Raw genomic sequence first — 25586 nt, forward strand, 5'->3', positions numbered from 1 at the left:
AAGGGCACAAATCCAGTGCTCAGAAAGGCAGAGATTCCTATAAAAATGTTAAGCTGAAGAAGGAAGTGGGTAGAGTGGGGATGGCAGGGACCCACGCTTTGAGGATTGCAAGGGGTCACTGATGAAGTTATTCAAGGGTCAGTCCTGGAGCAAGGCTTCTTTTATTTGACCTCGGCACTAGAGGCAGCAGCGTGCTGGTGAACTGTCTGTGGTCATTAAGGCAATGCAGAAGGTGACAAGAAGATCACGTAGGAAAACTTCATGACCTCAAGGTCTCGTGCTGTAGAAATGGGATGAAGAGCGCACAGTGCAAGGTCATCCCCCTGGGGCTAAGGATGAGGGTTTCTGGATGCATTGGTTTAACAGAGGATGACTCCAGGCTGCCAAGTGGATGCCACCATGGAAAACACAGGTGAAATTTCAAGATGTACAAGCAAAGTCATGCCAGCAGAGAGAAAATAGTTTTAGTATCCTTATACTAGATGCCTGGAATAGTTTGCCTGAGTTACTTGTACTCAAGAAAGGGGGAACAAAGAAAGGGAATGATGAAAGAAACAAAGGAAACAGGTCTTTTCTTTGGCTAACGAAATGAAAATGGAGAGGAGTCATGCTGAATATCTCTTGGGGAAGGCCAACACCAGAGAAGAAGGACATTTAYGTAGGCTAAATCTCAGTATTGATACCAGAACAACTAGGTATAAGCTGCTGATGAAGGATGCCAAGGGCCTGATCCTTCGTGGTGCCGTCCCATGTATTTGCAGTAAAGCGACAGGGGCTTTCTTCATGCTCCCGTCAGCTAACAAAGCACATTGCAACACAAACAGCCAGGCCTGCACAGCTCACTGGGCTCCTGCAGCACTGCTGGGAAGYTTAACTTGGTCCATAACTGCACAGTCATTAGTGTTTACAAAACAAGTTTCCCAGGAAGCAAAATTACACACAGAGGAAACAATAAGCAGCAATGTAATCAGATGCAAGAGGGAGATCATTTCATTACCTGAACCAGGCCTCATTATTCACCGTTTCCCTGGCAAGAGCTGATAAATGCAGACTAATGAATCTTGGACCTCAGGACCAACGGGAGGAGGGCTGGCTCTGCATTACCGCATGCTAAGCAGGAACCAGAGGATCCAACTTTCAGCCAAAAGTGCAAAAAGTAAAATATTACCTCATCCCATTGCAGTGCTGCAGCGAGAGAGGAGAGGGGTTTTGCCCACTGATGGACTGGYCATACAGAGTCACACCAGCTGTGGGAACACCACAGCTCCTATCTGGCATGTGCATGGTCTGCTTCCAGTGCCACGATGCCGCTCTTCTTCAGGGGCATCAAGTGACACATCTGTCTCAAAGCTGAGGCTTTACCAGAAGACCAGAGGAGTCAGTTAAGCTGTAAATCTCCCCAAAATAACAGGCAATTTGCCACGTGGTACTGCAAGACACTGGAGCTGGGTGCAAGGGYCAGAGCTGGCTATTTAGGGAAAGCCTTCCAGGATGACCAATAGCAGCTGGAGATCTCTCAGACTGTCCTCACAGCTAAATCCCCCCTGGGTCACATTGCAGGACATCCTGGGCCTGGTTATGGACAAGGGAAACATCAGCAGGGGAAAGATGCTACRGCATCAACCTGGGAAAAGCACAGCAGCAGTCTATACGAGCAGGCAAATCACTTCAGCAGCACTTTGGTTCGTAAACACAGGTCCCCATTGGCTACTATGAATGTTCATCCCATTAAAAAAATATGAAAACAGCAGAGGCACTGTTCACTGTACACATTTATTAAAAATCAAGCAATGCTGATGAAACCATTAGAAACGGAAAGCAAAGCTCTTTAACATAAAGGAATTCCCAGAACTGCAAAGACCACATCTGTTTTTCTGCACTTTCTGCAGAGTTCCCAAGCAAAATGCCCCCACGTTTCATGTGCAGCAACAGGAGAGCGCTTGGCAAGACTCCCCTGGAGGGGGCTCAGACCCTAACAGCCAACGCAAGATGAAAACCTGTTCAGAAAGGAACACGCCTGTCCTGACTTTACAGGGAAACGCTGCCCTCGTCTGTCTTCTAGTGACAGGCTTTATTGTCCTGCCTGCCGTGTCGAAATCATTCATTGTTTCCAGCGTGAATAGGCAAATATCTTGTTCTGGCCAACATTGACGTCTGTGCCCGGACCTGCAGCTCTTGTTTGCACTGGGTCCATTCAGCTCTGCTGCTGTTGGCAGGTGGAGTCGGTGCAACTGTGCTGGTGCAACGGAGCTGAAAGGTAAAAATGTCTTGATTCTTTATATTAAATAAGTAGAAGGCATCTTGGCCCAAAAGAAGCAAATGACTTAAACCTATTGGGCCCAGCTTGTGCATTCATTTATAAAACTAAAACTAGCCAAAAGAACAAAATAAGCCCTGATTCCAGGTGAGTGGGAGCGCTGAGAGGCCGCRATGTGGGTTCAGCAAGAGCAGAGCAAGCTCCCCGTCCCAGCAAGGCCTGCTCCTGCGGTGATTTACACCCTGCTGTGCCGGGCAGTGATCTTGGGATCTGGACCCCAAGAGTTCAGACCCAGAAACCCTGAGAGAGTGAGGCTGGGCTGCCCCTTTCATGAGGCTCCGGATTGGTAAATACTCCCACATGGGCACAGCAGAGGCACATTTCAAGAATCATTGGTGGCCCACAGGAAGGTGAAATGAAGGAGGAATTGAACATGCATTCATATTACATAAAAATATAAGCTTCTGAGTTAGAAAATTACATCTAGTAGATGAAGTAYATCACTAGTCAGTCTGTATTTGTTTGGGTGCAGAGGGAGCTTCTGTTAAAACTCTGTAAGACAACGCTGGAAGCCAGCCAAGGTCCAYAGAAAGCCCTCTGCTTGATGAAAGTGCAGATCACAGCACATACCTGTTAAAATTTGCAAAGCCCCAGAGGTAGCAYGGCGCCCAGAGCAGATGGAGACGCTGTTCTATCAGGGGCCGTGTCTGTTAGCTCTTTTAATGAGGTTAGCCCTGACGAATGCAAGAGAGAGGGGGTGGAAAGCCCCATTCTGCCGCTTCGTGGTTTACTGACATCTCTGCTTGCCTCTGCCTTTCCCCCTAGACTCCCATGCCTTTTGACTTTATTTTGCAAATCCTGGATTTAATCAGTCTGCCTCCCCAAAATTCAACGTGCGGTTCCCCAGCATCCGACGTTTGGAGCGTCATCCCAGCAGAGGGAGCCAGGTCTCATCTGATGGTGCTGGACCGACTCTTGGAGACATGGGGCAGGGCRTTATGACAGGCCCGGGGTTCAGGCTCCAGCTGCAGGATTTTGGGTGTCCATGGCCGTGTGACCAGCTCCCCTGCGGCCACAGCCTGGAGCTGGGCACTAGGCACTGAGTTTTATATCTGTATGGATATTTAATTGCTATCCAGGTCCCTAGCTGCAAAACATCAAAACATTCCTCCCAAACTGATTTTCAGAGAAAYGTCTACACCAAACAATCGTTTCCAAGATGCCCATCAGGGATGCCCAGCTGGCCCGCGTGACGTCCCCGGTGTCTTGTCCACCRGCCGGTTTCTCCCCGGTCGCGGGCACCGCAGTGCAGCCACTGCCTCAGCAGTCGGCACCTCTCGTTGCAGCCTCTGTGACCGGCACTTCAACCTGATCCRTCATTTCACAGCCCAGCAGTTCTGTCTGAACAGGTGGAATATGGCAGATTCCTCTCATTATTTTTGTGAAACGACCAATATTAATTCACAGTATGCTACGCATTTCTAGATTTTCCCCTAAGCATTTCTCTTCCTGATGAATCCTATGCTTGTGACCAGGGTTTGGCCTTTTTGGCTCCTACTTGTCAAAGGTTTGTCTCCTCCTTTGCTTTCAAAGTCTTTGAACAAAATTCAGCAAAGTAAAACTCTAAGGACTAAAATTCCTAGTGGTCATTCACTTGAGTTTAACCATTCTGGTTATACAACAGGCAGGGAAATTCTGCCTTTCTTCATGCTGGTAGCATTTTATTAACATACATGTGTGCTTACAAGACGCCTTACAGGCTTTTCTTTGTGGATGCAAGGAGGGATCTATCTTTTCCAGGCCCCTCTGCTCAGCGCATGTTAAGATGCACCGAAGCTGTGAATCCAGCCCCCTCCGCTCGGTGCCTGCCAGGGAGGGAAGGGATTACCAGCTCCCTTCTCTCCGCTGGGCCCGATCGCCTTCCCCATGCACAGCTGTCTGCACAGAAAGTCGCTTTCACCATCCTGGCGCCTTTTATTAGCCAGCAAAACTTTAGCAGACATTTCTGCAAAGCAGTAATSCCCTCCTCCTGAGCCTGCTCTGCCCTCCTGGCACTCGCATGGCAAATTTTGAAAATTGTGCTTTTACAGCACAAAGCAGACCCATCCTTCTCTCCGCGAGTAGCATTCACCAGGGAATGCAAATTCTAGATTTTCACTAGTTCTGTGCAACAGAACCCAAGGAAATGCAATCCTCAAAAGCTGAAAAATGTCCACATTAAAGTAATTCTGCTAAAAAATGTATTTTAACCCTAGCTACTTAGTGCCAGGCTGTAACAATTGTATAAGGGGATTGGTTTTTTTATAAATATTAAGAACAATTTCTCAGGCAGCAGCAGAGACATGAAAGGAAAGAGTTTCATAGAGAACTAAAATAACAGCAGGTATTAAACATAGCATAAAGCACAGAAAATGGCCATTTGACATTATGAGAGAGTCTATGTGCATTACAGATTGCTCTGCTGAACTCCCTTGTGTCCCTGCTCCCAGACTGGAGCAGATGAGCACAGTGCATGGGACAGTAACAGCCACCTGTAGCTCAGTACCATGAGCCCAGCTTTTGGAAGCATGGTTCAGTCAAACCCAAAAGCATGCTTCCACCCAGGTTTTCCAATTGTCTGGTCGTTGTCATTCTTCCAAAGTAGTATATAGTCACATAAATATGCAGAAACATCTGCATAACCCRGAGAAATATGTGATTAAACCTCTGTGGGTTATGCTGTAACTGGATTGATCCCCCACTTACATTAGATTTAATCCCAGCAACTAAATTCACCCTTTATGGCCCCTAAACAGAACGGCTTGCACCCAGACTTGAAGCTCGCCCGGGGCTCCAGGAGACAAGAGCAGCTCCTCAGGTGCTCCGTTGCTATGCCAGACCTTCAACTCATTATTTAGGTGACAACAGCAATCAGATGCACATTTTGGGAACCAAGCTTCATCTCCCTAGACCTTGCACAAACCCAGTCCCAGGAGGCATCTATTGAATTCTTATTCTGAGACACAAGGGAGGATGGACACTCTTGGCAAGCACGATGCACGATGCCAAAACAATCCTAAATATTTGCAGGGCCCAGGATACGGTCGGTTTGGCGCTCCCTTTGCCAGCCTTCGTTCTGGTGGCAGCCCTCAGCCAGGGCCCGGCTCTGGTCTGCAGAGGCTGAGTGCACTCCAGTCTGCAGAGGCCGAAGCCAAATACTGGCAGCCCTGAATACCTTTTTTTCTTCTCTGCATCCACTATAGCTAGTGCTGAACATGAGCTCTCTGCTTCCTTGCAAACCACATGATTCATCTTTTAAAATGAATTATCTTTCTCTATTTTATCTTTATCAACACTAGTGGAGAATGATTACTCTTCCAGGAAAGGGGAGCTGACATCAATGTGAAACAGGCAGCAAGAACTGAGATTAAGGTTAAGCTCAGGCTGCCTGTAGCAAAGCTAGTCGGACTTGCCCTGTTTTTTGGTTACAGTAAGAAATTCTGCACCAGAAGTTCTGCTTTCCTGATTGCTCACAGAGAAATAATGAAACCTTGGAGCTGAAGTGGTTATACACCGCAGGGAGATGTCCAGAGGAAACTGTGGTCAGGCACTGTTGAACGTGCTTCGTTTGTGCCTGGCAGAGCATGCACAAGGGATGCAAAACTCAGTAGGTTGGCACCAATCTGCATTTTCTTGTAAATAAGTTAAAGTTTGCAAATACGATTCACAGAGTTCAAGTTCTGCTCTCAAGAACGGCTATATGAGACCACACCAAAGGCCCAGGCCACTGTCTCATTCCGACCCCAGCCAGGCACGGATGCCCAGGGCACAGCGCAAGCAGCGTTGCAGCCCTACTTTCCTGGTGTCCCCCAGCTCCCGGGGGCTCTGGGACCTCCTGAACCAGAGGTAGGATCTTGGTGTTTAGCAGACCTTGTCAGGGTTTTCTTCTTCATGTTTTTTTCTGAATGAATTTGAAGCCGTGTAACCATTCGGCACCCCACACCTTGCAGCAAGGTGTTGCACAGTCAGACTGAGCATTGCACAAAACATACCTTTTTTTGCTTTAAAAATTAAGACACACTGAACAACCGTTCCCTAGTCCTCCACTACTCTTATGACTTTAGAGCTGTCTCTTGTGCCTGCCCTCCAGCCCTGATTTCTGYGGTGGGAAGTCCCAGTGGTGGAGCTGAAGCCCTTCCGGCACGCCAGCYGCCCTCCGGCTGCTCTCCGTACCTCTCCAGCCCTGCTCCGGTGGTTTGGGCTGGGCAAGCGGCATGCCGTGTTCAGGACGCACAACTCACCGCCATACTAATCCCGTGCTTTGCAGAGGCACCAGTTTACCCCTTCATAATCGGCCAGGTTGTCAGGCGTGTATAAATCAGCTCAAGAAAATTATCTCAAGCCTTCTTGAGTGGGTTTTAYGGGGAAGAAAACCTTCCTTAAATAGCCCTGGCGATGCTTCTCCATCAGCCTGGCGTTGATGGAGCGGAGTGAGCCCGGATAAAGTCACGGCTTGGCGCTGCCATTCCCTCGGTGACAGATCCAGTTTAACAGGCTGCTCCGTCTCCCGTCCACCGCAGCATCGCCGTCCCGTGCCGCCTCCTCCCTGCTCCGTCAGAGGTTTCTGCTTCTGATTCATCCGATTGCTACAGCTCTACCTTATTTTGGCTACCGGCGCTGTTTTGTTGTTGTCGTGGGGTTTTTTGACAAGTCATTTCACAAAGCTGGTTTAGCGCAGGGTGAGGCAGGACAGAGGATGAGGAGCGCCAGAGCCCGCAGTCGGCCTCCCGTCCCGTTCACACTCTGGGCTGGAGCGAAGGTTTGGTTCCCGCATTTCACTCAGATACCCAGTTCGGCCGTGTTATTTAGACAGGAATTGGCCTATAAAATCAATGGAAATATTCACATGGGAACCGTCAGTTTAATACAATGTCTTTTTCTTTCCTCATTCCCTTCATCAAATGCCATTTATCTACAACGCACATATTTCAGCTCATTTTTCCCCTTCCCTGCATCGTCTGCCCAAAAGGCAGATCAGCACAGAGGATCTGCAGCTCCCCCAGGGCTCGAGGGAGGCCAAGATTAGATATTGGCTCCTGGCATCCCTTTAAGGCAGGGCTGAACATTGATTTATGAAAAACAACTACCTAATGTGATTAGGGTCAAATGTTTTTTCTCTTTGAAGGGTTGCGTCAGTATTCTCCCTATTTGCATCACAGTTAGAGCTAAATCGGAAAAGATTTTTTTTTAATCCTTCAAATGGTTTTAAAGCAATGATGATTTCCTCATTCCGAAACAACTAGAAAAGCCAAAATGCCAACTCCATTCTCACCTGCTTCCTAAAGCAGCTCGGATTGAGCAAAACATTTTTTTAATTTAAAAAGATGTGTTTGCTAAACTTTGAAATTTTTCTTTTTCAGCCCTTTGTAGCCTGTATTTACTAATTTTCTAAAAGAAAGGAGCTATCGGCCAAAAAAGCAAAATCACTTTGAAAACATTGAAATTAGTTTCTTTCGGCGATGTAAACCTTTCTCCCTCCATAATTTCTTTGGAGCCAGCAGAGTTTGGTTTGGTTCACAGCCAGTTACGGGATGAGGCTCAGCTGAGCTTCTGGGATTGGGAGAGTGTAGGAGACAAAACCTGTCAGAAAGCCAAGTTGTAGGGGCGGAAAGGTTCATTTCCYGGGGACAGCCGGTCGGACAAGATAACCTTTCGCCAGCTCCAGCTTGCAGAGGTYAGAGCGGTTCTAACGGAGCGGCCACGTTGTTACCGCAACGCTCGGCTCAGAGTTGCGTGGGTGTCGCACGAGAGCACCAGCTATCTTCTGCAAACATCTGGAACACGAAAAAAGACCTTTCGATAGGGCAGGTCCGATTCGAAGCTCGGGCGCCGTTCGGCAGCCATCGATCAGGCAGGAGCAAGCGCCAAATGACTCAGCTTTAAGGCTGCTCCGCGGACGATGTGGCGAGCGCGGCCGGGGCCGGACCCACGGCCGGGACAGACCCACGGCCGGCCTTCGCCCTCCATGCGGGAGCGGAGCCGGGAAAGCGGCGAGCCCGCGCTGCTCTCTGCTGGCCAGCGCACCTCCGCGCAGCCCCGGCTTGAAAATACACTGCTGCAAATAGGTACTTGGGGAGAAGTGAAATTATTATTGTTTTCATTCGACTTCGAGCATAGGAACAGYGTCCACATTGGAAATAAGGTTTTGGTTTTAAAATTGCTTCCATAAACCTAACTAATCACTTTACATACATATACAAATGACAGTTCAAATACCTCTTTTTAAACATTTCCGTGTTATAGATGTGGCTTTCAGCCTCTCTGGAACTGTTCGTGTCTGCATTCCCTTCTCTGGCTGAAAACACACTGGCATTTTGAGCCAATCCAAGCTGAACGTATTTGTTTTTTCATGTTCTACTTTTCTCTTTCCAAGAGTTTTCCTTTCACTGCAATTTGGTGTGATTGAAGCAGAACCATTTTCTTTTGATCTTTTTCCCTCAAAGAAAAAAAAAATAAATAAAGGAAAAAGAGAAAAGCATTCAGGCCACCTTCCCAGCAACGAACATCCTCCCTTACAGGGAAGGCACAGGGAGGCATTGCTGGTTTTTCAGCATCCCCAATAAGCAGGCGCGTGCTTGGCTCCAGCCTGCATGGGTAACAAAGACGCCCAGCTCTGCAGGGTCCAGCCTTCCTCCAAGAGCAGCGCTGACTTCTAAAGACATCTAAAGACTCCTCAGAAGATCCCTAGCTGGAAGAGTCAGCTCACCCAAAGAGACCAGCAGGAAGACTCGGTGCACGGGGAAGGGGTGACAGATCTGGCCCGAGGGCAACTGAGGGCAGGAGAGGCGTCCTCTTAACCAGCTCCCATCTCAAGTTCTAATCCCACAGGCCTCAAATTCACAGGCAGTTTTTCTATATTTTCTGAGTCAGGGCAAAATCAGGACTATTGCATTAGGTCTGAACTTCACAAGAAAATGGTTCCTGGATGTGAACCTCTCCAGTTCAGTCTCCCAAAGCCTTAGGATCATGAAAGGCATGCTGGTACCTCCCCACCCCACAAATCCCATCACAGTTCCACACGAATTCTCCAAAACCATTACAAACAGAAAATTACATTTTATTTGCTATAAAGTGTTGATTTGTCACAAAAATGCCAGTATAAAATGTATACCGAGGTATGCAGCTCGGGCAACTATCCACATCCATTCATGTCCAGAAACAGTGACAAAGCCCTGAGAAGAAGTGATGGACAGAAATCCTGCCATATTGTTCCCAAGGAACCGTTATCACAGTGATAGAGACATCCCTCAGCACACAAAACGTACGGATTCATTTAACAGGTCTTGTTTGTTTGTTTAGGAGGGATGCCCTTGTATTATGAGTTAAGTCAGGTTCTCTTAACCTAACCCCCTACTTCCTACACAAAGGCCAAATGCATTACAAACTGCATTTTCCTTAATGCCCCCAACTCCTGGAGTTAGGTTAGAATGCAAAGCTCTGCTCTCTTTTCCTCAAGAAAAGCTGAAAAGTGTTGAATCTTAAAGACACCAAAGCAAAATCAAATTGAGGATCCGAATACTTCCAGAGTTTTCAAAAATCTCATTATTTTGGATGCCCCAACCTCATGATTTTGGAGTATTTGGACCAGCTGTAACCTTCACTTAGGGTGAACCTCTGCTTCTTTTGGCTGTACCACAAGACTGATGCACTGTTTGAATCTTTAAAAAGCACTCAGGTCTAGGCCCTTTGCTAGGAAAAACCCCAGCCACAGTGAAAGAAGATGCAGAGAACACACTGAGAGGTAAAGCCTTGATGAACGTAGGGTGAGCAGATGCAGCAGAAATCAAAGGTTACTATTTCATTCTGCAGAGTCTGAGCTAGTGACAGAGTATGGGAACACATGGTTTTTGAATTACAGACACACAAATGCCGAGCATGGGGCAAGACACAAAAAAATGACCCTTTGGGGACTCCTGGAGGAACAGTGATAAATATAAGGAAGCCTGCTTTTCACCATGTTATAGCCTTATTTCATGGCAAGGCAATTTTTTTTTGCCACTTGATATTTATATATACACAGACGAAACACACACACTTTAGTCAACATTAAATCCTGAGCAGCCTTACAGCATTGAACAAGGCTTAGACAGAAAAAAAAAKTATTCATATTCCCTGGGCTACAGGGCCAGACAGCAGCATACCCACTCACCCGTCTGCTGGCTGTGCAGCCCTGGCGAGCACAAAGCACAGCAGAAGCTGGTAATTGCCCACAGGCTGTAGTACGTAGGTGCACGCAAGCACAGCACCATTTGGCTCGATGTGTCTTTATTTCCTTCCATGTCAGCATCTGCAGTCCAGCTGGATACTGGTTGGACTGGGTTGAGCATGCCCAGTCCATCAGCCTGGGGAGGCTGGAATCCATTTTCCTGCCCTCTTAACCTAAATATCTGGGGAGACCTCAGCGTCTAATTGATGATCTCTTGCTCCCCAAATAGACAGCACTAAAAATAAATAATATGGCTTGCTTTCATTTGCAGGCTGGGTTTTTGAGGGCAGGGGTTGGTTTGTGCTTGTTTGGTTTTTTTGATTTTGCATTGTCACTTTCTAATTGTTTAAAAAAAAAAAAATCACATTTATGTTAAAAAATTTGTCATCCTAATGGGCATCTCATTCTCGTTTGTACACGAAGCCAGACACAGTGGGGATCTCATGTTCTTTTTCCTTYTGGGGATCTACAATATGGCTGTATCTTTCTCCTCGATGACATTCCAGATAGGGACCCCAGTTTGCGGCTGGCCTGCAGCAGCTTGCAATGCGCTGGAAAGCRAGAACAAAAGAGGCATTTAATGTCTTATCTTAGTCCTGCGTACTTTTCCGTTAAGTAAAGGTGTAACATTTAATATGCCCTGCAACTCCACAAATAGCAAGCAAACTACTTTTCTGGTTTCTTTGTTTTTAAGGGTTCCAAATGTCCTTGGTTTCAGAGGACTCTAGTCACTGAAATTAAACAAGCAGGGAGAGCTATGATCAACAGCGCTCTTTGGCAAAGCCCGGCAAGAAGCATATACCTYGGATCTTGGACTTGCTGATTTCAGGGAGGAATGGGAGGCAAAACTTAAATCATTTTTTGTTTAAGTTCTGCAGAGAATTTAAAGCAGCTGGAATAATAACAGAAACCAGGAAAATCACTACTGAATATGTGGGTGTACTCCCAGGGAATCAGACTTTATCTTCATATCAGAACACAGCAGGGTGAATTTGCCTCTGGYGCAACTAGCAAAGATGTGTTTTGGTCTAAAAATCCAGTTAATGAAAATCTCCAGGTATTGAACATGCTCTTGAGAAGAGAGCACAAGCTTTCCTGATCATGCCAAGGAGAGCAAGATTTGAGTCTATGAAAGCTGGGGTTTTGTGCCCTTACCTGACACAGGTTTCCTTCAGCTCTAACTATCTTTACAATAGCGACAATGGGAATCCAGATGACACAGAAGATAATCATACACCAGCCAACAGCAGTTCCCCATGTTGGATACAAAACGGAGCCATAACTGGGAGTTGAAAATGTGACCAGAGACCAGACCAAAATTGCCTATTAAAAAAGAAAAAAAATTGAGGGGAAAAAAGCTGATTTCAAAGTGACCTGAACTTGTATTGAACACTGTTTCCAAGTTAGTCACTATAGGACTGGCTGCAAATTCTGCACAGCTCCCTCTTGCTTTCCAAATATGAGATTTGTTGTGCAGGATTTGGTATTCAAACATGGCCTAACAGTAAGACTGAAGGACAGAACTGAAAAACAACAGTGTTAAGCAGCCCAACACTTTAATTACATCTTAATGTTTAAACAGAAATAAACTTCTSGGTTCTATTCAATTCTTATCTCGGAGAGTATATGCTTTGTTGAATGAACTTAGTACCTTTCTCCTTTTGTTTTAGTCCTATATTTATAGGAGAAGAAATGTTGGCAAATATTCTTCCAGATGTAAGATATATATAAGAAGCATTTCCTTTAATCTCTGGAGAGATTAAAGATAGTGTTGTGGCCAGAACAACTTGTCACTGCTCCTGGGCTTGTGACATTTCGTTTGTGTTTTTTTCCCCTCAGATACTGCACCTACTAAAACTGAGAAGAACATGACAGGACAAAGAAGGAGCTCAGTGAGACAGGAGAACAGCTAGACATCCAAAGAGCCATGGATCTGTCCAGAAAATGGGATTTCTCTCCAGTGGGAAATTCTAGGTTTTCAACATGTTTTTTCAGTCTGAAATGAAGAGAAACCAGCTGCTAGTCCGATTGCTGCATGTTACTCCTGGGACTGTAGACCCAGCTCATTAGTAACTGCTCTGAAGGCCTGACCTCCCCTGGAAATGACCCAAGCCAGAGCGGTATATATTGGAAAGAGATAGCCTGTAGGTTGCTCCATTGGCTCAGCCATGTCTTATCTGTATACGTAAGGCCTGCAAATTCAGGCCTGAATCTTTACATGGAAGCCTGTTTAATATCAAATGCGTAAGTTGTGTGACACTAACRTAATTCAGCCATTTACACTCACAGTTAAGAGCACAGGAGTAACGAAAAACCAGCACACCCTCCACCACAACCAGAATAAACAGTTCTTCTTTCCAATCATCATTTCAACGTCTTCAATAAATCTGTTTCCTCCTGTTGAAAGACAGTCATATAATATACTGTAAAGTAGGCATCTATCATGCCGGTGCAGTTACTCAAGAACAATAGAAGGAAGGGGACAGAATGGTCAAGGTCAACTTCCCCAATTCTGTGATAATTGGGTGAGAGGCTTTAAGAGTTAAGATGTTATAAGCATTTTATTGCAGAAATTTATATTTAATATACAACGTGCCTGGGATTGTTTGTATTGTCAGTTCAGGGTTTTTTGGTTTACATAATTTACCGTAAATGTAGATGATGCCTATTATTTCCAGRACAGCTGCAATAAGGATTCCCCATCCAGCACAGAAATGATCTATTAGGTTAACCCAGTAAATTCCTGCCTGTAGAACAAAGAATAAACAGGTAAAGATATACCCAAACCTAGTAACTTTTTATGCAAATAGATTAAGTTGTGTTGTTTAAGCCAATTTAAATAATCAGCAGTAAGTTTTTGAAATTCCCGATTGTCTGGGTTAGGTACAGATCGGTGAACATTATTTCATTCAAATATCTCTGTGTAAAGTTGAAGAACGCACCTGATGAAATACTGCAGATCTGTATATTAACAACTAGATATATGCATATGCAAAATATATATAAACAGCTGATAGCAAGATTCAAATTTGTAACTTACCGTACTAAAGCTGATACTTTAATAAGGATCTACAGGAGTAGCTGTACCAGTTATCAGTTCTAGTAGGCTTGTATACTCGCTCACACACAAGTTTCTCACGCGGGTTAAACACAGCTTTAAATACCAGTATGCAATAGCAGAAACACAGAACAAGCTTTATACCGTCTCATACTCTTATGAGCTAAGTCCTTTGCAAGTTTCCTTGTCATCATGTTTCGCATCCTATGTGCTTTGCTTGATGATACAACCATCTGTTCACCACGGCTATCTTCTTTACATGCTCAGTGCAATTATCTACGTAAATCTGTGTTCCTAGATATAGCCATTATGATGAACCTTTACACCCTTAAAAGCAATTGCCTCTAGAAAGCGTACATGCTGTACTGAAAATTTCTAATAAACATATTTCAGAAGGAATAGCCAAACTGTCTACAGATGTTTTTGATCTAACAGGTCTTTATGACTTGAATAGGCTATTTCTCAAAAGCGGTGCTCTTTGGTGAACGGTTCTGAACACAAGATTCTATCAACATCTAGTAACAGTTCCCAGAGTGTTGCAGACACTCTGTACATGTATTCTTGATATTACACAAACAGTTTCCTGAACTGAGCAGCAAAGTCAGGTTGATGGTTGACAGGCTATTTATAGGCCTTCCATTTAAAAATGCGTCTCAGCTCAATAATATATTAAATATATTAAAACATAATCACAGAAAACCTTAGATTCTTCAAACCTTTCCCATGGTAACTTCTTATTTGCATGTCCAGGTGTATTGATAGAACTCAAGATTCTCTCAAATACATGCAGGAAAGTTCTTGTCACACCAAGAAAGGATATTTTAACCTGAGCAAACTAACTCGTCATTTGAAGCATAACTAAACCCACTGCCAAAAACAGTTTAATGTCTTACCTGAGTGACACAGATAAGACCAAGAAAGAAGAGCARTATGCACACACCCAGGGTTACAGGGATTCTCAACTTTTTCATCAGTTTAGGGTATATATCTTGTATGGTGGTTGTAAGTGTTTCTGCAAGAGAACAAGCGTGGGTTTTGAATAAAGGCAGAACAACTAAGAAATGCAACTTTCAGTTGAAAAGCAATGGGTTACTTAAAACCCCCACTCACCTATTGTGGCAAACTGCGAGTCAAGGCCCAAGAGCAGAAGCATAAAGAAAAATAAAAAGGACCAAAGAGGAGCAACTGGTAACTTGGAGAGAGCCTCTGGGTAGGCAACAAATGCCAGATCAAACCCTGCAATGCAGTRGAATGAAAGGTTATTGTCAGGCTTTAGTCAAAGTAAGTCCGGATACTGATGGTGCAACGATCAGCCTACCTGAGTCTACAACTTCTGAGACGGGTCTCTCCGACACGAACGCCATATGTCCCAAGATAGAGAATATTGCAAACCCAGCAAATACGCTGGTGAGGCAGTTCGTTACACAAACTATAATAGCATCTGAGTAGCAGTTGTTGTGGAACTTATTGTACGAGGACAAAGCGACAAGTCCACCCCACGCCACCGACAAGGAGTAGAATATCTGGGTGGCTGCATCTTTCCAAACCTAACAGTAATTAGAACAAGAAAGATATTTTATTAATTACAGTAAAAATCATAAATATTCAAGTCCCTCTATGGAAGCTGCAGGGCTTTTCTAGATTTAGCCTTTATACCAAATTTTATTTCATGCAAATTTTAGAGTTGGTGGAAAATACCATGCTGGTGACCCTACTTTCTCTAACACAAAGAACATCTTCTGTGATCTAGGGAAGGTCATAGAAACATCCTGTGTCTGTTGCCGAATACTTAAGCTTTATCAAGATAACCTTGAAAGAGAGATTCAATTCATTCACATATGTGGGTTGTCAAGATATGAATCTTGTCACGGTGCCAATGTATAAGGAAAACCAGCATAGAGTTGCAGAAATGAAAACTTGTGCGCGCTCTCCCACTCACCGTCCCCACACTATGACCCTGAAGACCCAATCGCTTCTGTGAGGCTCAGACTAACGCTGCCTCTGCTGCAGCCCTTCAGTTAATGGCAAACACTCACATAAAACACCACAGATCAGACTCATTGAATCTTTGCTTTTCGTCAGACAGAACTGATGTTGGCATAAGCCTAAACAAAAACGCAGGCTAGGCTCCTTCTTCCCTTGCACAAAGTGCCCTTCCTGTCCGCCTTCTTTTCTGAGCTAATTTACTGGGCAAGGCATGGCCTGACTTTCCAACTCAGAGGTCCCATCAATCTTCTGACAAAGTCCCTTGAAGCTATTAGCAACCCAACCAAGTGGACCTGATATGAGAGCAATGCTTGACTCCTCAGTGAGAACTTTCTCAGCAGGCCTGGTGATGTGTTTATCACTGGATGAAACTCTAGCAAGTCTCCAGAGAGCTGCTCTAGAGGCAACGCCATGGAAGTTGCCACTAACCGGTGGTAAAATTTTCTAGATTAAGAGTAGCTAGACAGGGGCTTGAACTTCTTAGAGCTGGGAGTTGCTGGAAAACCAGAACCCAGCTGTGGATGCAGATCCCACAGCAGGAAATAAAGAGGCATCTGACTGGGTAAAGAAGCAGCTGCTCTTCTTTAAGATAGGGAGCYATATGGTGGCTTTTGTAAATAGCAAGCCAATATAACCATGGAATTGTGTCACACTTCTGGAGCTGACACCACCTCACCTCTGCCTCCATCAGCTTGGTGATGTTGGACTGTTTCCCAATGTAATATTCAATGCCATCCCGAGCACCTTCCAGGGTGGCACCTCTCACCAGCAAGATGAGCAGGATGACATACGGAAAGAGCGCTGTGAAGTAGACAACCTGTAAAAAGAAGGGCAGGGACACACTGAAAACTGAGGGAAAGCACACCCTCCCAGGCACGAGGAATGACCCGGATTTAGACTGAAAGCTGCTGGATTCAAGTGAAAAGTATGGCTGMTCAAGGAAGTGAGACTGGAGGTGAACACACGTGTCAAGTGCTAACCATGTGGATTAGCCGGTTCTAGAACTGCATTCCGTCAGAAGCAGAAGGCCCAGGCCACCTGGCCACTTTTGMGATAGGGCTCAGTTTCAGAAATGTGCCTTCGGACATGATTTACTGCCACAGCAAGGACTCAGCTACCTCAGAGGTCTCTTGATAGACAATGTTTCTAGCAAACGAGAGCTTAAAGCCRGTCAAAGTCAGGTGATCAGGATGGAATTATCTCCTGATGCAAGTGAATAAAGCGWTGCTGGAAGCATTCTTTGCTGGGAACAAGGACTTTTAAGCTCTCTCAGACACACATCATTTTGCTGTTGTTTGTCTATATAGCTTCGAGCACAGTAGGATCCAGGCCAGAAGCAGGGTTCTGCTATTATCATGCAGGATGCCTTCAATAATATTCTTTCTGGATTTTTAGTTTCAGTGTTACGCAGACAGATAATTGAGCCAATATTGCTGGTTACACCAAGCCTTACCCAAGTCTTACCTTACCTATTCCTGGAAGAGTTCTGCCTTCATGCCAGAAAAGGAGTGACAACAGGAAGAGCCATTTCCCAGGAACCCAAAGAATGTGAGGGTAAGAGGAACCATGTGACAGAACAACTGTGGCTGGGAAAGCACAGATACTCCACCCTGAAGTGCTGAGACGGAGGGCAGAAAGCTCCAAAGAGAAAGGAGAAGAGGAGAAATGTTAGACTGAGGAAAAGGAAGAAGGGCAGAGAAGAACCACGGAAAGGCACAGTGAGAGAAGGCATAGGAAAAAAAGCAGGCTAAATGAGAAGGGAAGGGCAGAAAGGGTGAGGAACAGCAACAGAGACAAAAGTAGTAAGATGTGGAGATACGACAGAGTTAAGAGAGCAACTAAACCAGGAAAAGAGCATCATGYAGGAAAGAATGAAATTCAGCCTGCCTGATGGCTGGAGAGGAGCCTACCTAACCCTGGGGTAGTTCCAGGCAGCTGTGCTCGAGCAGCTGGAAATCAAGAGCTCAGCAGAGCCAGAGTCTGAAAACAAGCACCCATAGACCTGGTCCCTGTGAGCAGTCTGAAATCTCAGGTATAAACAGGATGTCACAATCCAACAGGAACCTGCACATGCACCTCTGTTTGCAGGGCTTGACCTGTATTTTCCAAACACCTCAAACAGTCTGTAGGTGCCAATAATTAATAGGTGCTCCCAGGGTGTGTGCACGCAGTCACGTGCACACGTCCTTCATAACAGGCCAGGTGACTGCCAGAACTGAGCCTAAATGTCTCGTGTGACAGCAAGATCCCCAAATGCATGGCAGCCCTGGTGGAATGAAGAGACCAGTGCATTAACTATTGGCTATGTAATCAGCACATTTGCTTCATAACTGCCACATAAAACATGAGTAAAGAGCAGCAACAAAGTCTAATACTACGTCCAGCAGAGGGTAGCAGGTTAGAACTGCATGCTGCTGCRTGCTAACCTTCCCTAACTACAGCCGACATTGGAAGTGCTGCTGGGCAGGATCAGGCCAGGCCATAAGTCTGTCATGAGCTCTTCCTSACTTACCTTTCCAGAAGATTTTATTCCTTTAAATAATGCAGCTCCAACAATCATCCAGGACAGGAGGAGGCAGAGCGCCAGGTACCACACAATGTGACCAGTCTCATCCAGCCCACTCGAGCGCTGAAGAGCCACTTTACTGAAACACAGAACAGTGCAATGAGAAGAGAGCAACACCAACACACGCTCCTTCTCTTAACCGCTTCTGGAGGGAGAGGGAGCAGGTTTCTGCCGATATTTTGAGACCCTGAGGTAATTTTTGTGAGTGCACAGTTAGAACTGAGCTACTGGAGTTGAAAATATTTTACCCCATGTTTTTCTCCTTTTAAAGTCCATCAGCTCTCCATTCTCCATGCTTCTCCCATCATGCCTACCTAGGTTCTTTCAAGTTAACCATAAAATTCTCATGGCAGGAGAAGAGCCAGMAAGGAGGAGAATCAGCTCCCAGGAACCCAAGGAACATGAGGCAGATACAAGTCAGGTGGCTAAAGAGATTGCAGTTTCACAAAAGGCCAGGATTCAGAATAGGTTGAACGTATTTTACACAGTAACTCATGAAACAATATGTACCGTACATAGAGATGCTAAGTAGTCCCTAGTGGGACTCCAGAGGAGAGGACTTCTTTAGCTGGATTATTTTTTAGTTTGCTACAGGTTSACTCATTTGCTCCCCTGTGATTCATGCTTTATTTTTTAAGGGCTGAGACTTATCAGTTAAATTTTAAGTTCCTTCTGCACAGATTTGCATGCCCATGCTCCTGAATTAGACTGTTTCCAGAAGGTAAGATAAGACAAAAATGAGGGATTCATTCAAAAACCACAATGCAAAACAAATACACTTTAGCAATTTCTATTTATGTACACTTACTTCCAGTATTGCTCACTGGGAAATTGCACTGGTTTATAGGTAATGGTGTCATTGATACATGTGAGATTGTTGCTTGTGATGTAAGAGTAGTTTGCATGAATGATTTCACCATTTAAGGTTGCATTGCAGTCACTTACTGAAAGAGAGAAAGAAAAAGAAAGAGGCAGTGGACTGTTAACATGCAGCGATTAAAACAAACAAACAAACAAACCAACCCAACAATCCTACTTTAGCAGATAGCTTTCTAAACAGTGATAGCTTTAGTTTTGCTACTAAAGTAACAATATTTAGAAACAAACCTGAACTASCACTTGCAGCTGTGACTGTGTTACTTAGTAAATTCAAACATCAGGAATCCGGTGTGCTCAGCACCACCTTTACTTACTGCAAAGATAAAGGATACTTGCAAAAAGCAGACGTGACCATGGTTAAAGATGTTAGCCTTGGCTATTCTATGAAAACCTTTGTCCCAAACCAATGTTACATACAGGTCATTCTCTAGCAACTTCATATTATTAGATCTCTTGAAAGTTTTCCTTACTTTTTTCTGTTTTGCTAGAACATACAATAAATATGATCCATTCTCAACAGTAAAGAGCACTATATCAGCATTTACTGAGAAAGTCTAGTCAGACTATTTCGGTGTAACTGCTTCAGTTCAGTTTTGTATTCCTCCAGAACCTATAAATTTTAGGCTGAAATATTTTTGTTCGGCCCATAAAAAGAGCAGCAGCTTTTTGTTAAATAAAGCGTCAGCTTCTTGTTGTATAAATCTTAACTTTAGATACGAAAATGTCTTTTCAGAGTGTTACAATTACATTAACACTTCAAGTAATGTAATCCCTTATCTTGTCCCTGTTATTTTAACAATCTCAACAGAGGTTGCACAGCAACACATTTCCAAATGGGCTAATTACTGCTAGTTATCTCACCAACTTCACCTTTTCCTTATATTAGTCTGATATGGACCCTGGYGAGATAACAAGTGTTTGGCAGCACACATGCTGCCAAACATCAAGAACAATAGCATGGAGACATGTTCTGAAGAGTTAATAAAGCACAATAGCAATGCCCCACTGGTGCTCAGACTACCACAGCCAGTGGGCAGGCAAAAAAGGTAATGGAAGAACCCCAGATAAAAGCTATAGGAGTACTCTAATTTTATATAAGGAAGGTATTTGCATTGCCTTGAAGCCTGATGAAATGGGAAGGCGGTGTTTCTGGGGATTGTATGCGTTAGAAGAAACCTTAGATTTTAAAGGAGAAAAATGGTGACCAACAAGGAGGCTTCACCCCAGCTCTCTATAGATTTCACAAGGACCTGGAACTGGTGAAAAGGAAATGGGCAAGTCCCACTCCCATGCGTTCAGAGACAAAATTCCAGGAAGGATTTTTTGTGCCATGGGTAGCCATCTTGCTCCTGTAARTTTTCCCAGAAAATGTCACAAAGAGTAATTGTTCAAAACAGGAATATTAAAGCTGTATTTGGTAAGTACCGTACCTATTTTTGTTTTGCTGCAGAACTCATCTGCCCAGAAAAAGCAGTCTGACCACGGGAGCACTTTTTGAAACGAGGCAAATAAGTAGTAGAGTGCATAAGCGATGATAACGTTGTAATAGATCGACACAAATGTTGAGATGATGACCATCGTGATGCCCACTCCTAGGAAAGGGAGAAAGGCAATGTCTTAACTACACCAAACACAGGTTGAAAAAGTGAATGGCCTTCAGAGAACTTAACGTGTCCTTCAAGTGGCAGCAGAATCCCCTGAAATTATTTCATTACCTTGCAGACTGAGAAGTTCTTACAAGTACAGAGAGACACTTCCCTGGGTAGAGACCTCGCACAATGACTTTTTTCCTACAGCATGCAAAAAACAGAGTCTGCTGCAATATATTGGCTCATTGACTCCCAGATTCTGAATCACTTACACATTTGCACAGACTATGATCAATGAAGGCTGATGACAGAAGACAGGGCCCAGGCAAAACCAATGTGTGAGAACAAGGTAGAACAAAGCCAGGAACAAGTTTTTGCACAGCCGATATAAGTAAAGCTAACTTGCGAGTCCCCCTTCTGGAGGCTGCCACGTGGGCTTAGGACAACAGGTGAAAGAAATTCCTAATATCTGAATATCGTTCAATAGCTGCCTTGTTCTGTTGCATCCTGCCCCCTTGGAGTCAGAGAGTGCAAGAGAAGTACAGGGAAGAAATTCTGTTTACAATATTGCCTTTTAAAAGGCTATTTGGGGGGAAGGGTTTTTTTCTATTTTTTTGGTTGGAGATTAGATTGGTTTTGGTGGGKTTTTTTTGTTTTTTGTTTTTAATCATGAGCAGCAACCAAAACATGGGAAGGCTAAAGYCATAATATGCAGGATACGATCCAAACTGACCATCTCAAATGTGGTTCTTTTGACACAACGTTTGAATTGGGCTCATAGAAAAATTGGGCTAGTTCTGAAGTCCAAGTCTAAAGGGTCAGTTCAACACTGGTGTTCTCCCACAGTTCAGTGGGAAGTTTTGATCACTTGGGGTGGGGGGGGAAACACTGCACAAAAACTAGGGCTGACCCAGCCAGTTTAAAGAACTAATTGTAACAGCTAGTTGTGGCAATAAATGAGAAGCAACAGAGTAGTATTTCTGTGCCAATAATACTTCTATCTTCCTTTGTTAAAATGGACTTTGTTCCATGAGTTTGGGGAACATCTGCCAAACATGACCCATCATTCCAGAGATTATATTTAAGGTTATATCTGCGCAGAGACAGAAAGCATTTGTTGTGTCTATAGACTTTTGCTTTTAAGTTAAATTCACTCTTCTTGTTTTGAAAGGTTGTTTGTGCTGCAAACCGAAGACTAGAGGAGGGGGAAAAAAAAAAAATAGTATGGATGTTCAGTCAACCAGTGAGACTTCAATCTCTTTTGGTCCTGTAGAAGTTGGCAAGTAAAATTCTTATTGTATCAGAACCATAACTTCCTTGTTCCTACATTAACTCCTCTGATAGATAAAGAGGACAAACAGGACCAATTGCATAGCCCTTTACAGGGCCTGGATGGATACAAGCGAATAAAGCATGTAGTTACTCATTTTCAATCGCACAAATCTCCCCATCAAATCCAAACTGCTAGGCAAACTACTGCTATAGAGTGTACTTATTTCTTTCACAACAGGCACCTCACCTTACCAAGCCAGAATCTAACCTATTTTATCACATCAGCGGAGGGATCTCAGCACAACGACCTGGATGAATACATGCACAGCCGTGCATTATAAATAAATAAATAAGTAAGAAACATGCCAGTGACAAACGCAGCAGCCAAACGCAGAATTAGCGCCTCCAACGTGCAACTGCCTTGCAAGGTGCTTGGGACATGAAGCGTATAGAAACGGCAATAAAGTTGTTATTTGCAACTTGTCATAAGCAGCGCCGGGTATTTAGCCGGGCTTCTCCCCACAAAGCAAACAACGCGATTTCCTCTAGTCCGTGCGTCTGCAGTTTATGTGATATGCTGCATGACACCAGGAGAATCATCGATAACGCCTCTCAGAGCCAATAGCTTTGAAGGAAAGTATTAATCCACATTGATATATTAACTAAAAAAAGAAAACCCAAGATCTATCTGGGGACATAATAATACTGACCTTGAAACACGGGCAGTGTTCTTCACACAGAAAAGAGCCTCCCAGAATTAGTGACTTTGTGGGGAAATGATTAATCTACATCTGGTTTTTAAGACCATAGTAATAAAAAAATCTTTATGGAAACACAGTAATACCAACCTTGAAACAATGGCAATATTCTCCACACAGAAATTGGCCCTAGACTGGCAAACTGCCCAAGGGAACATTCCATGAAAAATAAAGGCAAGCCAGCTAACGCCAGCATCACTGTATACGGGATTAAAAAGGCACCTGAGGGGGAGAAAAAAACAAAACAAAACACCAATGAGCCGTTCAGTATTCACCACAACTGTAATGCATTTTATACTTTTTTTTTTTGCCAATATTCTATTGTGCGTCTTCATTTTGTACAGAATATATAGATTTGCTTGCAATCCCTGTTTTCTGTAAGACTGAATAGTACCAGCATGAAGAAACAAGATTATCAGGAGAACTGGTACTTTACATGGGACAATTTCTCTCGTAGAATTAAAAAGATGCCATAAAAAGTATCCAACACATGCTGTTCTCATAGAAACAGGAGCACTGCTCAGCTGCAGGTCCTCTTGGCTTTGTCTGCACTCCACTTCATCCTACGGCTTTCAATTTGCAACTGCACTAGCGGAGCAGCTACTGTACGTGTAAGTGCAAAAATTGTGTTGAACGGTTGGCCAACTCCTGCGACACGTAGGATCTCATTTGGGCRAGTCCATTTTAAAGTGCCCATTAGCTTGGCATCAATGAGAACCCTGTTCTGTGAAAAGGGGCGGTATTTCTTTTGTATTTGCATTGCTTTTTGTTTTGTGTATGCGAAAGATAGGGAAGGTGAGTGCTCAGGCTGCCTAAGCACGACCCGATATCCACACGTGTAATTAAATGGAAAACTATCCTCGTTACTAGCAGCCTACTTAAAAATAAGCAAGGACCCAGATCTGCAAAGGACTGCAAATACCTGCTGTACTTTAGGAAAGTAAATACTGAATTACTCCTGTGCTTTGAAATAAGCCTAACGGTAGTCTTGCTCAGTCATGGACAAGGGGCATAGAGAAGGATACGAGAAACAGGGCAAATGAATCTTTAAAATGCTAAACATTCTGCTGTAGCAGATACAAAAAAAAAAAAAAAAAAACCTAGTAGATGGGGTAACATCATGACTTATTAGCATTCATTTTGGTTTCACAATTTTCTTCACCAACCGTGAGTGACACAACCAGATTCATTCCAACAAAACCTCTGTACCAAGAATGCCACATGTCCCCACAGGTACTGACCATGGGGCATTTACAGCCCAGAATCTGACTTAAAATGACTGTTAAGCAGAGCACCTAAGTACCTACGAGTAAGTCCTCTGCAGTTACTTGGCATTTACACTCTCTTTAATTACCAGTGGTTGCCTGGCGGGTAGGCAAAGCTCTGGATTAGCAGCCGAGGAGGAATCCAGAGCCTCCTTTTGGCTTTGCCACTAGTTCGTTGTGTAAGCAGGTAGAGGCTCTCTCCACCTCACACTTGCCAAGCATCTGATGGGGATAATTATTGAGCTTGGACGATTATTCCGGCTTAGCTTGTTTGCCTGGCAAAACAAAGGTTGAGAGGGGATTCGAACGCTCGCTATAAACATGTCAGGGAGGTAAACACTGGGGAGGAAGAACAGCTATTTAGGTTAACAGAGGATATTGGCACATTGACAAAAAGGTGCAAGTCAGTCATGAGTAAATTTAGTCTGGAAACTGAAATATTTCTATCCATCCAAGGTGCAAGGTAGTTTTGGAATAACTCGGTTTCCTGGGGACAAGGACCAGGACTCCTTTGGTTTACAGCTTGAATGGGAGCTGTGATCTTTGGAGCCTCAGTAGCTCCGAGTCCAGCCCTGTTTCCCTGCACTCAGAAGTGCTCTGGAATTCTCAGATGGAAGTTTGTAGTGAAAAAACAAATATTATGTTCATCCTCACTTGGTACCCAGAGAGACTGGAGATGCTTCCTCCTCCTCTGCCCATTCCTACCAGCGGGCACTATCCCAGGTCCCAGAGTGATGCTCACATCCAGTTCACGACAAAACATGCCCAGCCTCAGAGGATGGCCCTCATCTCTCTGAGGGACAGCAAGGTGCGCCCACCCGACACTGCCATTCAGTACAGGTACCTCCGCCGTTCTGGTAGGTGAGGTAGGGAAACCGCCAGACGTTGCCCAGGCCCACGGCATAGCCCACCATGGAGAGCAGGTAGTCACTTTTGTTCGCCCAGTTGCCACGCTCCTGGTTCTCATCGTTGCTGCTGGCATGGCCATCTTTTTCTGCTGACAAGCTGAAGTCCTTGGAAGAGAAGAGGGAAGGCTCAGGAGAGCTCCAGAGGCAAATGGGCTGATCACAGCCACCCTTTTCCAGCCAGAGCAGAGCCCAGGGATTGCCAGGCAGGGCAGCAAGATGAGGTGGACACGGCTGAGCAGGCTGCCAGTCCAGCTGCTCCCTGGCAGAGCAGCACGGACCTGCCGGAGAGAGGGTCCCCTCGGAGAACCCAGAGCATCCTCAGGGCCAGCCTTGCCCCGCTGCCCTGCTCCCACCTGAGTCCCCTGGGCTGCCAGCTCCTGGGGGCGGCACATCCAGGRACCCCACCCCCATCCTGCCCCTGCACATCCAGGGACCCCCCCGCCCCCATCCTGTCCCTGCACACGCCCAGGTGCCCCTGTACCTGGCCAGGTGCTCACCCYTGCACATGCCTGCGTGTCCGCTTTAAAACCACCTGACCGAGTCTTCCCATACCTGCACGGTGCCCACCCCAGCTCAGCCCCCTGCCCCTACCTGCCTCAGTGCCCCATACCTGCCCAGGTGCCCGTCCTGTCCCCAGCCACCCCCTCACCTGTCCGGGTGCCCCATGCACATGCYCAGGGGCTCACAGCGGCTCAGCCCCCCGAATGAGCCTCCCCCAGACCTGTCCTAGTGCCCGCTCCAGTTCAGCCCCCTGCACCAGCCGGGGTGCCCGTCTCCACTCCACCTGCCCAGGCGCTTTCAAA

At 45.1% G+C, this 25586-nt stretch overlaps 1 protein-coding gene across 1 annotated transcript in view; it reads right to left on the reverse strand.

Moving 5' to 3' along the window:
* Positions 1-10689: 10689 nt before the first annotated feature.
* SLC6A14 (solute carrier family 6 member 14) overlaps positions 10690-25586 on the reverse strand; it is a 53726-nt gene continuing 38829 nt past the window's right edge. The window contains exons 2-14 of the mRNA XM_026066260.1: positions 24720-24888; positions 22701-22832; positions 20422-20583; positions 18921-19056; positions 18059-18191; positions 16223-16363; positions 14879-15107; positions 14671-14796; positions 14454-14572; positions 13150-13249; positions 12790-12899; positions 11658-11825; positions 10690-11053 (exon numbers count right to left, since the gene is read on the reverse strand). Coding sequence (XP_025922045.1) covers positions 10904-11053; positions 11658-11825; positions 12790-12899; positions 13150-13249; positions 14454-14572; positions 14671-14796; positions 14879-15107; positions 16223-16363; positions 18059-18191; positions 18921-19056; positions 20422-20583; positions 22701-22832; positions 24720-24888 — 1875 coding nt within the window. The 3' untranslated portion in view covers positions 10690-10903. The remainder of the gene's footprint in view (positions 11054-11657; positions 11826-12789; positions 12900-13149; positions 13250-14453; positions 14573-14670; positions 14797-14878; positions 15108-16222; positions 16364-18058; positions 18192-18920; positions 19057-20421; positions 20584-22700; positions 22833-24719; positions 24889-25586) is intronic.

Source organism: Apteryx rowi, unplaced genomic scaffold, assembly GCF_003343035.1.
Source record: "Apteryx rowi isolate R43461 unplaced genomic scaffold, aptRow1 scaffold_24, whole genome shotgun sequence".
Taxonomy (NCBI): Eukaryota; Metazoa; Chordata; class Aves; order Apterygiformes; family Apterygidae; genus Apteryx; species Apteryx rowi.